We start from the raw sequence: 13,871 nt of genomic DNA on the forward strand, positions 1-13,871 counted from the left end.
AATGTTTGTGTGCCCCCAAAATTAGTATGTTGAAACCTAATCCACAATATAATGTTATTTGGAGGTTGGTGCCTTTGGGAGGTGATTAGGTCACAAGAGTGGATTCCTCAAATAGGGTTAGTGTCCTCATAAGAAAGGCCCAGAGAGCTTCCTTTCCCACTTTCTGCTGTGGGGATGCACACAAAGATTGTTGTCTGTAAATCAGAAAGCGGGCCCTCACCAGACACAGAACCTGCTGGCACCTTTGATTTTGCACTTCTGAACAAACTAGAGTCCCGGTGCATGAAATTTGTGCACGGAGGAGGGGTTGCCTCAGCCAAGCCTGCACCCTCTCCAATCGGACATCCCTCTCACAATCTGGGACCACTGTCTCCTAACTGCTCACCTGCTTGCCTGCCACATCACCCCTACCTGCCTCTGCCTGCCTGCCTGATCACCCCTAACTACCCTCCCCTTCCAACCTGATTGCCCCTAACTGCCCTCCCCTGCCTGCCTACCTGGTTGCCCCCAACTTCCTTCCCCTGCTGGACTGATCTTGCACCCAACGGCCCTCCCCGCCAACCTGATCTCACCTCCAATGGCCCTCCCCTGCAGGCCTGATCTCACCCCCAACTGCCCTCCTCTGCTGGCCAATTTGGTTCTGATTGGTCGATTTCTATGCCAGTTAGTGTCAAAGGCTCTGCCTCCTAGGCAACCATTGGCTCCCAACAGCACCCAGATTTGGTTCTGATTGGTCGGTTTCTATGCCAGTCAGTGTCAGAAGCTCTGTCTCCTCGGCAGCCATTGGTTCTTCACAGCATCCACATTTGGTTCTGATTGGTTGGTTCCTATACCAGTCAGCATCTCCAGGCCTATATCCATAACTGATCAGAGAGGTGGGGCTGAAGAGAAGCCCCCCCTCCCCCCCCACCCCGCCAGGCCAGTAGAGAAAGAAAGGCCTGGCTGCTGGCGAAGCCTGGAAAGAAAGAGGGAGAGAAAGAGAGAGTCAAGTACTGATCAACAGCTGCCACTAGGCTGCGGATCAGACCTTGCCTCTCTCTCTCTGGGTCTCAGCCCCCTGGGACCACCAGGCTGTTGGGTCACCAGGCTGCAGTGGGGAAGCAGTGCTGGGCCACCAGGCTGCAGCGAGGCAGGCGGTGCGGGCTGCTGGGCTGCAGCAGGGCAGGCGGTGCAGGCTGCTGGGCTGCAGCGGGGCAGGCGGTGCGGGCTGCTGGGCTGCAATGGGGCAGGCAGTGCTGGTTGCCGTGGCTGCAGCGGGGCAGGCGGTGCGGGTTGCCAGGCTGCAGTGGGGCAGGCGGTGCGGGTTGCCATGGCTGACTGAAGGACTTCCGGGTTGGTCAGCCTTTGGTTGTGATGGTCGTTAGGACCCTGGGCTTTTATATATCAGGATTACTTTGATAGAGTCTATTAGATTTTCACAGTTCTCTCTTCGGTAGCTTATACACGCACCCACTGCCTGAATATCTCCTGAGGCTGTAACATGCCAGGCTCTCTCCTGGCCCTGAAGACACAAAAATAAGATCTCTGCCCCCTGCCCTCCTCTGTCAAGCCACAAACTGGTGTGTAGACAGACAGCCAATGAGCATTTGGCATTACCCTCATGAGTGAGAATGTAACAATTCCCTCGCCCCCCTTGTGCCATACTCTCCTGCACACACCCCTGCTCACACCCCTGCACACACCCTTGCACACACCTCTGCCCACACCCCTGCTCACACCTCTGCACACACCCCTGCCCACACCCCTGCTCACACCTCTGCACACACCCCTGCTCACACCCCTGCACACACCCCTGCACACACCCCTGCACACACCTCTGCACACACCCCTGCACACACCCCAGCACACAACCTTGCACACGCCCCTGCCCACACCCCTGCCCACACCCCTGCTCACACCCCTGCACACACCCCTGCACACACCCGTGCACACACCCCTGCGCACACCCCTGCACACACCCCTGCACACCCCTGCACACACACCTGCACACACACCTGCACACACCCCTGCACACACCCCTGCTCACACCTCAGCACACACCCCTGCACACACCCCAGCACACACCCCTGCACACACCCGTGCACACACCCGTGCACACGCCCCTGCACACACCCCTGCACACACACCTGCACACACCCCTGCACACCCCTGCACACACCCCTGCACACACCCCAGCACACACCCCTGCTCACACCCCTGCACACACACCTGCACACACCCCTGCTCACACCCCAGCACACACCCCTGCACACACCCCAGCACACACCCCTGCACACACCCCTGCCCATACCCAGCATGGGGGTGGGGTTGGAGAGGAGCTCCTCAGGGGAAGGACAGGTTTGCACAGGAGCTGTGAGCTGCTGGCTGTGCTGGGCACTGAGTGTGTGTGCGGTGGGGGAGGACGTCATTCATACAACTCTACTGAAGGATAGCTCACAGAAAGTGATGTTACCACAAGCATTTAGCTCAATGCGTTTTCACAAAGCGGACACACTTGTGTTACCAGCACCAAGTGTGGGAATCAGACGTCACTGGCCCCCGCAGGCCACCCCGCAGGCCCTTCTGTCCCCGCTCTCCCCAAGGGTGGCTGCTGGCCGCGCAGGCTCCTGTCTGGCGCTTCTGTACTGTGTGGGTAGGATCACACTGGACATGTTCTTCTGTGCCTGCTTTCTTTTGCTCAGTATGATGTTTATGAGATTCATCATTAGTCATTTTCATCTCCACACACCAACCCATACATGACATTTCTCCACTTTGCTCTTAGACTTCTGGCTAGTCTCTAGTTTGGGGGTCTTGAGGGTGCCGCTGTGGAAATTCTGCACGTCCTAGGTGGGCACACACCTATGTGTCCATTGCATGTGAGTTCTGAGAGGAGCTGCTGGTGCTGGGGTGTGGGCTCTGAGAGGAGCTGTTAGTGCTGGGGTGCGGGCTGTGGGAGGAGCTGCTGGTGCTGGGGTGCGGGCTGTGGGAGGAGCTGCTGGTGCTGGGGTGCGGGCTGTGGGAGGAGCTGCTGGTGCTGGGGTGCGGGCTGTGGGAGGAGCTGCTGGTGCTGGGGTGCGGGCTGTGGGAGGAGCTGCTGGTGCTGGGGTGCGGGCTGTGGGAGGAGCTGCTGGTGCTGGGGTGCGGGCTGTGGGAGGAGCTGCTGGTGCTGGGGTGCGGGCTGTGGGAGGAGCTGCTGGTGCTGGGGTGCGGGCTGTGGGAGGAGCTGCTGGTGCTGGGGTGCGGGCTGTGGGAGGAGCTGCTGGTGCTGGGGTGCGGGCTGTGGGAGGAGCTGCTGGTGCTGGGGTGTGGGCTGTGGGAGGAGCTGCTGGTGCTGGGGTGTGGGCTGTGGGAGGAGCTACTGGTCGTGGGGTGAGCAGCTCCAGGAGATGGCTGTACTGTGTGCTCCCAGGGACACCACAGGAGGGTCCCATCTCCTGCGACACCTGGCCCTGTTTTGTTAAAGAGGCAACTGGTGCATGTGGACTGGTTACCTGTTGTGGTTTACAGTGGCATTTTCCTGAAGCCCAGGGAAGCTGAGGCCTTTTTAAACATGCTCGGCCTTTGGCTGTAGCTGTTAGGGAAGTCTGGCCTGTCTTGGCCCACAGTCCTATGGCGTGTCCGTGTGGGTGGTGGGAGGAGAGCTGTGTTAATACTGCTTTCCTGGCCCAGGGCAACCCAGGAGTAGCAGGGTCTGGTGCTCACCAGCCGCCCTCACCCCATGAGGGGGCCGAGCTGGCGGCTACAGACTCTGGCCTCAAGGGTTGGAAAGGATTCAGCGGGGGACACACCCTGCTGCCCTCCGCGAGGCAGCCCCTAGAGGTGCTGCTTTGACATCAGAGGTCCCCTGCCCTGGGCAGGAGGAGAGGGCTTTGGGAGGAGGATGGGGAGGGTCGCTTTCGGCAGGTGGCAGGAGCAGGTGTGGAAACCGCTGACCCCTGGGGAAGCGCTTCTACCCATTGGGCTGGGGAGGAGCTGACATGGGAGCAGGCCCTCCTCAGCCCTGCGACCAGGGGAGCAGGGAGCTTCTATTTGCCTGAGGCCGTGACCCCAGGACAGGTGGCTGAGCCGGTGAGGGAACTGGCTGAGGGATCAGGAGGCTCCTCATGAAGGCACAGCTGGTGCACAAGGATGACTGAACCGGCCCTTCCCATGCCTCCCAGGGAGCAGGTGTGCGGCCGGCGAGGGCACAGCCCCGCGGCTCCTCCATGGCAGATGAAGGTCTCCCCCGCGACCCCCCGCACCCCCCGCCCGCCCCAAACTGGAGTTTTTAAAAAAGTGGAGCCTGTGAACCATTCGGCCCCAGAGCAACCGCCTGCCCCACTTTGCTGGGGAGGAAGGATTCGAACCTGAGCTTGTAGAGGGAGGACAGAGGCCAGAGCCGCGTGGGCACTGCAGCAGAGCTGGGTGGGTGGGGCGGTGTCTGGGTCACCGGGCTGAGTGGGCGGCTCTGGCAGGGATGCAGGCCTCACGCTCTGGTCCTGTCTTTCAGAGTCATGTCATGCCCAGGCCGGCAGCGGGCTCCATGAGGATTCCTAGAAGATGCCCCGAGTCTCCGCACCTCTGGTGCTGCTTCCTGTGTGGCTTGTGACGGTGGCCTGCAGTCCCCACGCCCTGAGGATTGGTAAGTGCTGCGCAGCCGGCACCCCAGGGCTTGCTGGCCCAGGTGACACTCTCTCTCAGCACCCCAGTGTCCACAGGGGACCTTCTACTATGTCCCCTCAAGTTTGTCTGGGCCTGGGTGGTGGGGGTGGAGCCGCTGGCAGGGGCCCACTGTGATGAGAATAATGACTCTGCTAAGTTTCCATGACAGCCTGTGACCACGAAAGGGGCAGCTGTTAGTTGAGGAGAAGGAGGGATGGCCCTGGGGATTCCAAGTGCAGGGAGATCCGAGAAGAGAGATGATCTTGTCGATGGAAGAACGCTTCCTCGGGGTGTGCTTGGGCAGAGGCCAGGGAGGCTTGGGGTGCCCCTGGCTGACTGCGCGGTGGGCCCTGGACTTGGCACCTGCTTTCCCTGGCCTGGTCCTGGGGTGGGGCCGGCTCGTCTCAGTGATGTGTCCCACACTCTCCTCCTTGTCCCACTCACTGTGGGAGGTCTCAGCTGCACTCCATCCCGGGAAGGGGCTCAGCTCCACCACCTGCGAAGCCCCGGCTCCTCCCGGAACTGAGCGAGGCTCACAGCTGCAGGTGGAGGCGCTATTGACCTGGGTTCCAGGGACACAGTCCCAGCCGCAGGGACAGGGGACACTGCAGCCCAGCAGACACCATGTTGGGACCTGATGTCCTGGGCAAATGGGGGTGAAGGGTTGGGGGCATCTGTGTGTATATGGGAAGGGGTCAGTGTGGAGAGGTCAGTGGGGAGTCATCCAGGCAGGTGGGCTGTTGTCACACAGGCCTGTCCAACAGCAGGGCCGAAGGGCGGGGCGGGGGAAGAGCCCGGAGGGACCCACACACCAGGCAGGGTGTCCAGGCGGATCCACACCTGGAGAAGGTGGGGAGTAAACACTAAGCAATGCAGGATCCTGGATTCTAAACTTCCTCCCGAAAGGGTTAGAGGCTGATTTAGGGGGAAGATGTCAGAACGCTGAGTCCCAGGGAATTGGCTTAAAGCCCCCCAGTCAGGGCCAGGACAGCCCTGAGGTCTCAGAAGCTGGAACAGTGGGAAGCCGAGGTAGGCGGGGCAAGCCTCTGGCCAGGGCCAAGCTGCCGGTCTTCCAGCTGCTCCAGGTTACCTGGTGGCACCTGCTCCCAGGTCCACAGCAGCGGTGGGTGGGACGCAGCACTGGGACACGTGACTCAGTGTCCCCACCGCCCTGGGCTCGCCACTCTGCGAGCATGCTCCATTTCCACTGAGACTCCAACACCCAACTCGCTTTTGCTTAGCAGCAATGCACAGTGGTTCACGGCCTTACGATGTGTCATTTATAAGGTGCCTACAGTTACTCTGCGTTTGCTGCAAGGTGTCCCCCTCCTCTAAGGAGCTGAGGAAGTGTAACCATCAACTTCCATTTGTCGCCCATGGGAGGTGGAAGCCGATGGAGTGGAGCTGGCAGCGCTGGGGCCTCGCCCCGGCCCCGTGGTCCTGGAGGAGCAGGCAGTGAGCAGACAGCTCCTTTCTTGTGGCTGTGCCAGCAACGGGGCTTCCAGGGACCCGCAGGCTCTCCAGCCCACACTCGAGCACTGCTTGTCCGGTTCCTCACGACTCTCTGGACTCTGTGTGGGCTCATCCCTGGCCTCTCGGGCTGATTTCCACCAGGCCCCACTGCCCGGCCAGGCAACGTCGGCCTCAGCTCCTGCCGAGGCCACGGAGCAGAACTAGGCCCACGGAGGGAAGGAAGGAAAACTGAACCAGCCCTGCCAGGACCCCTTTGTCTGTCTCCTTGGTTATCTGGGAGCCAGGAGTTCAAACTCTCCCGGAACCTCTGGTTGGAAAGGAGGTGTCTCCAGCTCAGTGAGGATCTGCAGTGGGGCAGGGACAGGCGAGGACAGGAAGGGACAGGTGGGGACAGGAAGGGACAGGTGGGGACAGGGGGACAGGAAGGGACAGGCGGGGACAGGAGGGGGCAGGCGGGGGCAGGAGGGGGCAGGCGGGGACAGGAGGGGACAGGAGGGGGCAGGAGGGGGCAGGCGGGGACAGGAGGGGACAGGAGGGGACAGGCAGGGACAGGAGGGGACAGGAGGGGGCAGGAGGGGTCAGGCGGGGACAGGAGGGGACAGGAGGGGACAGGAGGGGGCAGGAGGGGGCAGGCGGGGGCAGGAGGGGACAGGCAGGGACAGGAGGGGACAGGAGGGGGCAGGAGGGGGCAGGCGGGGGCAGGAGGGGGCAGGAGGGGAAGTGGGCAGTGGAATCACAAGGAGCTGGCCCTTGGCCCCCTGGCTGCTAGGTGTGGATTCTTGCCTTTGTGCACAACCCTAATTAGGTCTGCACCCATGGAGCTAGGCCAAGCAACGTTGTTGTGAGTTTAAGAGATTTCATTGCCTTCCCTCCAGGAGGCAGACCCAGTGTGTGGTGTTGCCCCAGGGCTGGCTGGTCTCCCTTATATAGGGGAGAAATGTGAATTGTAGGGTCGGAGGTGGTGCGCCAGTCAGCCAAGGGAGGAGCGTGCGCGGGTGGGTCAGGCTGCCGGGATTCACCTTGTCTTGCTTCTGCAGCTGCGGCGGCTGCCCTGAGTGATGGGACAAGGCTTATAACAATATGGATCCTAGAAGGAGAGATTGCGGGAGAGCACCCTCACATACACAGATGCCGCGGGTTGCAGAGGGTGTTTACCACAGCTGGGACAGATGCCGCGGATTGCAGAGGGTGTTTACCACAGCTGGGACAGATGCCGCGGGTTGCAGAGGGTGTTTACCACAGCCGGGAAGTGGAGCAGGCGGATGGGGAAGGAGCCCAGGCCACTGCTTGGCTCACGGGGAAGTCAGAGAAACGGGGGCCTTGGGGACAGAGCAAGGGGTTTGCCTGGGACGAGCTGCCGCTGCCCACTGCTGCCCTGGTTGCAAGCCTCGTGGGGTCCCTTAGGGTTATGAGATCAGTGCCTGTGAGGGAAGAAGGGGGTTCTGGGGGGTGCAGGCGTGCTCCTGGGAGGGAGAGCGCGAGCTAGACCTTCGTTTTAGGGGTGTTATAGGCTGAGCATTCAGGGGAGGATCTCAATAAAATGCCCATCAGTTTTGTGCAGATGTACCCAGAGGAGAGTTATTCCCTAACTCCATCTGTCCTTGGGTGTGGTTGGCAAATGGCATTGCTTGGGCTTCTGTTATCTGTCTCCCTGAGTGGGGTGACTTAAGCTATTGACCCGCTGGTGTCCCTGGCTCAGGGGAGATGGGACTTACCAGTGGCTCAAACTGCTTGGCATCTAGATTTTCCAGATGCTGCAGACCATCTGGGCTTCCCTGTCCGCCTGGTCCCTTTTCCCTCATTTATTTTTATCTGGAGTTTCTTCCCACCTCCAGCCTCAGAGTTGATGGCTGTGGGCCTGGGAGGCTGAGATGATGAGCGCACCCTCTCCACCCTCAGCCAGCTCCTCCAAGGGACAATATGGCTGTTCGTGGAAAGGCAGGCGGACCCACGGCCCTGCCTGGGACTGCAGTTTCACGCAGTGAGGCACAGGCGGCCATGCAGCCCTGACCTCTAGCACAGTGTCCAGCCACGGAATGAGGTTTGGGGTAAGAGAAAGGGGTTTTATTTATGATGGTGAGGCTTCCCCCCAACTCCCCAAACTCCCACACACGTCAGCCTCTCCAGTCATCGATCAAAATGTCTTTTGAGTTTGCTTTTGTCCCTCTTAGTCCTCCGAGTGGTGACTTTGGGAGCAAAAGTTAATAAATGCTCTGAGAAGACCCCACTGTCTCGCCGGCCCCGTGACTGAAGGGACCATCATTCTTTAGGGCGACAGTGGATTCTAAGGACAGCGTTTCCCATCCTGCTACCTTCACAGATGAGGAAGGTGGTCCAAAGAGGGCAGCGATTTGGCCAAGGTAACACAGCTGGCAGCCGGCCGGGACCCAGCGGTCTCCTCGCTCCTCCAACCGCGCTCTCCCAGGCCGCCAGCTGCGTCCTCAGCGCTAGGGCTGCAGCATCACTGTCTGCAGCGGGCAGGCAGCAGTTGTCTCTTGTGGGTTCCTCCCGTCCTGTTTCTCATGTTAGTAAACGTTACCCTCGCCCCGATCATATTAAGGACTCAGTACTTGTCAGTCCAGGGAACCTAGGCTTTCAGCCTGCTCCTGTCTCAGATCATCTGGAGGGTTCCCTGAGGTGCCGCCACCTCCTGCCCTGCCTGTGAGTTCTTCATTCCACTCCCATCTTTGGTCTCAAAACTCCTCCTCCTCCTCCCCCACCACCACCACCATCACTGGCTGAAATAGCCCGTCCTCATTTCACCGCGTGCTACACAGGGAGAATTCCTCTTTTTTCTACCTTTCTCCCATTTTCCTGGTTTCAGCACATACTGGTTGTGCTGTAATAGTCATGGTATTTTCCCATTTTCCCTCCGGTCGCTGAACTGCACAGGAGAGCAACCCCCTGACACAGCACCCAGTGCAGTGGGGTATTGCACAGAGTCAGTGCGTGTCAGGGCAGATGCGTCCATGGCCTTCAGAGACCTGGGTCCCAGGAACATGCTTGCTGTCATTGTTTTAAAGTACTTTCTTCTGGCCGTACCTGTGCTAACAGAAGCAGACATCCTGGAGGAAACAAGAGAGAGAGAGAGAGAGAGAGAGAGAGAGAGAGAGAGAGAGAGAGAATTTTTTGAGTATCAGGCACCGAGGCTGTGGTGCTAAACAATAATCAATGGTCGCCATCCCACGCCCCCTTGGCAAGGCCCCACTCAATGCCAGGTGCTAGGCCAGGTGTCTCACCCAGGCCAAGCACCTGCAGGTTTGGGGGAGGCAGTGCAGCTGGAGATTTGACGGGATCATCCCGGTGCAGAGGCACTGACACTGGACTTGTCTCCAAAGCTGCTCTGCTTTGCTCTGCGGCAGCAAGTGCGCCCTGGCTGTGGGGATAGCCCTGGGTCACAGCAGTCGCATGCAGCACTGTGTTCATCGGTGACAGATGTAAGGATGGGAGCATTACTGCTAATATAGTCTCTTGCTTTTCTTTGATTATTTTACCTACAAATAATGTCCTAAGGGCACAAAGGCCGTCTGTTGGATGCAGACACACACAGACTTACGGTCCAGAGCTTGCTCGTGGGGGCAGAGCCCTGCTCGCCAAGGTGGTATCAACACACCGGGCAGGTGCGGGGACGGGGGCCTGGATGACACATTTGGGCGTTTCTAGCCGAGGCCGCCATCCATGGACATCCAGCCGCCAGGGTGTGTGAGCAGCACACTCACCTCCGGGAGATGATACCCTTAGGAATGCCCTCAAGTCCATGGGCTCAGGAAAGTGAAGGACAAATGGGTTTTAAAGTCTAAAGATTTGGTTGCATCCAGGTGGTGCGGCTTGGGGCAAACTGCTTCACCCGCCCAGCTCATTCCAATGGAGGAGACAAGAGGTGGCTCTTGGAGCTTCGGGAGCGTGAAATGAGATGCTGTGAGCGAGGGGTGGAGCGCTCACTGCCTCACACAGCAAGTGTTCGGCAGTGCCTCTCTGAAATCAATAAAAAAATATTTTTTTAAAAAAAGGGAAGAGAGTGAAGGACGCCTCTCAGACCACCACAGGGTGGACAAGTGGAACCAGGAGACAGCTGTGGTGGTGGGTCCTGAATATCCTGTTGCTTGTACATTATTGATGGATGAGGGCGAAAAGCTACCAGGGCCAGTTTGTCAAACTCAAGCTCTCACAAAACCAGGCTGAGCTAAAGAGAACAGGCAAGTAATGGCAATGAGGGTTGTTTTCTTAAACATATGCTGAGTGATCTTTGGGAAGACACTGGGAAGGGTCCCAGCGGCTGGGGTATCAGAGATGAAGGGACGGGGCTGTTGTTTCCTCACTAAAAGCCACAGAGAAGAGGCTGCTTTCCCAATACATGTGGGCGGCGGCCGCCTGTGTGCGTTTGTGCTGCAGCACCCTGGGCGCCCTGGGCTCTCGTGTTGCCCTCCGTACGTGCTGTGGTCTGCGGATCTGCTGCCGTTCAGGGAGGCTGCCTGGCAGAGGGGCACGTGGTGGGGAGAGCGGACAGGGTGGCATTTGGTCATAGTTTCAAAAACCCGTCTTCATTTCTGTGTGTCCAGAGTCCCGGGAGGGGAGTCAGTCATTAACATTCTGGAGAGGTTTTGGGTTGATATGCAAAATGTTTGCCAGACAAATGGATACTGAGGCCCCACAGCTGGACTTGGGCAGAGATAGATGGACAGGGACTTTAGCATCAAATGTGGGTTGGTCCTGTGACCTCTAAAACCCCTTCCAGCCTGGGATTCTCTGATAGAATGTTTTAGCCTCTGGCCTGTTCTGCTCGCACAGGGAGGCGGGCCGTCAGCACTGTGTCTCATGAGCAGCCACTAAGAAGAGTTTCGCATGGGAGCCACCATCCGCCTAATCTGCATCATGACCCCATTGGGCCCCGTTGCTTGGGGAGCCCCGATAAAGACACGAGGCCCTGCTCATCCTTTCTCGTCTCTTGGTGTGGACTGTCTGGGTGTTCCCTTTCTCCCTGTGGCCTCCAATGGAAGCACTCGAGGTGCATGGGCAGTGAGGGGAGCCACTGCCAGGTCTGAGCCAAGGGCCTGCGTGGTGAGCCTGGGTGGGTGAGATGCACGTCGCCTCCCAGCCGCCCAGCTCAGCTGCAGGCAAGGCGTGGTCACAGGTAGTCCTCATTAGTCTGGATGAGCAGCATGTGCCATATAGGCTCTCTGGGGGCTGGGCCTGGGCTGTGGGAGTCACGGGCAGTGGGAGGCTGCAGACAGCCCTCAGGCTACCTGGTGGCCCTTCTATAGCTTTGTGGTGTGTTTCTTCCCATTGAACTAACTGAGTTGCAGGGCCCAGTCAGCTCGGGGGCCGAGCTAGCAGAGCACACCGATGCATGTTGTGGAGGTAACAGCCCATAGCAGTCAGGTTCAGCTGTGCAGGCTCAGTGCGGACCTGGCTGGGGAGGCCGCCGGTGGTGCTGTGTGAGGCTCAGGCTCTGCAGCCTTGAGTGGGGCTCTCTCTCGGCCATTGAGACTTGCGTTAGCATCATCCCATTCAGAGGAGAGGTTCGCTGTTCTGAAACGCTCCAGGGTGCACATGAGCCACAGATCCTCAGCGCCCCTCACTCCCTGCTGAGGGTGCCAGCATAACGGGTATGAGTGTCCGTCTGCAGCAGCCCGGGAGGAGGCCCCACCTGCGTCTCCTCTTCCCTCAGTCCCTTCTGCCCTGGCTCACTCAGGCGTCTTCCAAGCCAGTGGGGCCTGGAGAGCAAGGGGAAATGGAGCAGGTATGCGGCGGTGAGCACGAGGGCAGGTCCTGGGGGTCTCATGCCGGAGCATGTGCTGACAGTGCTTCCTGGGTTTGACTCTGAGCACCACACTCTCCTAGTTGTATGACCTTAGGCAAGAACTTATTCTTCGTGTTTCAGTTGTATGGATAACACGGGCTAACCGTCGTCCCTACCTCGTGTGTCAGCAGAAATCAGGAAGTACTACACAGAAGCAATCAGAGCACCTGGGCCCACAGGAAGTGCTGTGGAATGGTGTCGGTCAGTCTCAGTCTTTGCTTGCCTGGAGCTGCTTCTCCCTCCCCCGCAAGCGCCATCTCTTCCCTTGTAAACCTGCTGTATGTTCACCTCTTTCTAGGAGCCAAGAACCCCACCTGGAACCATTGCCCCTGTGTGGAGGGCCCACGAGCCCGGGAGGTAGAGAAGGCAGAATGATCTTCCATCTCAAAGCTGCCCTTGGTGCCACGCCTTTCTTGCTCTAACCCCCTATGTCTCTCTCCCCTTTACACTGAGAATCTGTAGAATTGCCTATTCAAACTGTCTCCATTTCCTCTCTGTTATCTTATCCATAGGAGTTCCTCCCCCCAAAGATGATGCCCACATTGCTAAGTCCAGTCATCTGTCCCCCAGACTCCTTTTACTGGCAGCAGTTGATATAGTCTTTAACTCTTTTTCTTGAAACACTTATTTTTTTTTAAAGAAATATGTTTTAATTGATTTCAGAGAGGAAGGGAGGGGGAGAGAGAGATAGAAACATCAATGATGAGAGAGAATCATTGATTAGCTGCCTCTTGCATGGCCCCCACTGGGGATTGAGTCTGTAACCCTGACCTGTGCCCTTGACCAGAATCGAACCCAGGACCCTTCATTCTATTCACTGAGCCAAACCGGCCAGGCCTGGAAACACTTTTCTTGGCTTCCGGGTCACGCTCCACCTTGGTCCCTGCACTGCCTCTCACTGGTCACTTCTCCTCAGTCTCCTTTGCTGGTTCCTCTTCACCCGTGGGTTTGTGCCCAGTGACCTCCTGCAGCCTCATGGCTTTATAAGCTTGTGGCTCTAGTGTCACCTCCAGCTCACCCTCTCCCCACACCTCCAGACTCATCCTCACTGCGGTCCTCTTCGCTCGGACGTCTAAGCCTGACCTGCTCCCTGGTCATAAACTGTAATGCCATTTCACATTTGGGCCTGAGCGCCAGCCCTGGGAAGCAGGCTTGTCCTGTCTCTGGGAAACCCCATCCTCTTCATCAGCTCTACCTTCCAAGTGTGTCCAGAATTCAGCCACTTCTGACCACTGCACTGCTGCTTCCTGTCCCAAGACAGCATTCTCTCTCGCTGGGATGACTGCACAGCTTTCCTACCGGCTTCTCTGCTTCTCTCTTGCCCTGTCACGTTGGATTCTCAAAATGTCAGCAAGAAGGCTCTTTTAAAATGTAAGTTGGATCATGTCAGTTCTTTGCTCAAGTCCTCCAATGCCTTCTCATTTCAGAGTTAAAGACAAAAATCTTTACAATGACCTGCCCGTTACGATGTTACTTTTTATTCTCCTCTCTTCCACTCTGCCTCTTGCTCCCTCCATACCAACCCAGCCCACGAGCGCCCTTGCTTTTGTGGAGACACCAGGCCTGCACCTGCTCAGGGCTCTGGCACTGTCCTCTCTGCCCAGAACACTCTTCACCTAGGTTCTGCATGGCTCGCTCACTCCGGTGCTCATTCCCTGCCCCCATCTCCCTCACCCTCTTCCTCGCTTTATTTTTTCTATAGCACCATCACCATCTGATAAACTGGTTCTGTATGTTTATTGTCTGAGTCTTCCCATCAGGAAAACCCCACTTTTCTTTTTTGTTTCCTGCGGATTTCCCAGCGTATAAGTCATGGAGAAGGTGCAAATTAAACATCTACTGAATGAATGGATGATGCAGACGCAAGGCAAGTCCCAAAAGGCACTCACATTTGAAAGGCATTGGAAAGCAGAGATGATGATGTCTCACATGACACAAAAGCAGTTCTTAACAAGTGTCCCTGTGTGAGCTGCAC

The 13,871-nt window shown here is 58.0% G+C and overlaps 1 protein-coding gene across 1 annotated transcript in view; it reads left to right on the forward strand.

The window, feature by feature from the left end:
- The window catches only part of GRIK4 (glutamate ionotropic receptor kainate type subunit 4), a 234,074-nt gene that overhangs the window by 57,295 nt on the left and 162,908 nt on the right, over positions 1-13,871 (forward strand). Inside the window, exon 2 of the mRNA XM_081113547.1 lies at positions 4,472-4,603. Within this exon, the coding sequence (XP_080969673.1) occupies positions 4,522-4,603 (82 nt within the window). The 5' untranslated portion in view covers positions 4,472-4,521. The remainder of the gene's footprint in view (positions 1-4,471; positions 4,604-13,871) is intronic.

This window comes from Myotis nattereri (genome assembly GCF_964212035.1).
Source record: "Myotis nattereri genome assembly, chromosome: 19".
Lineage (NCBI taxonomy): Eukaryota > Metazoa > Chordata > Mammalia > Chiroptera > Vespertilionidae > Myotis > Myotis nattereri.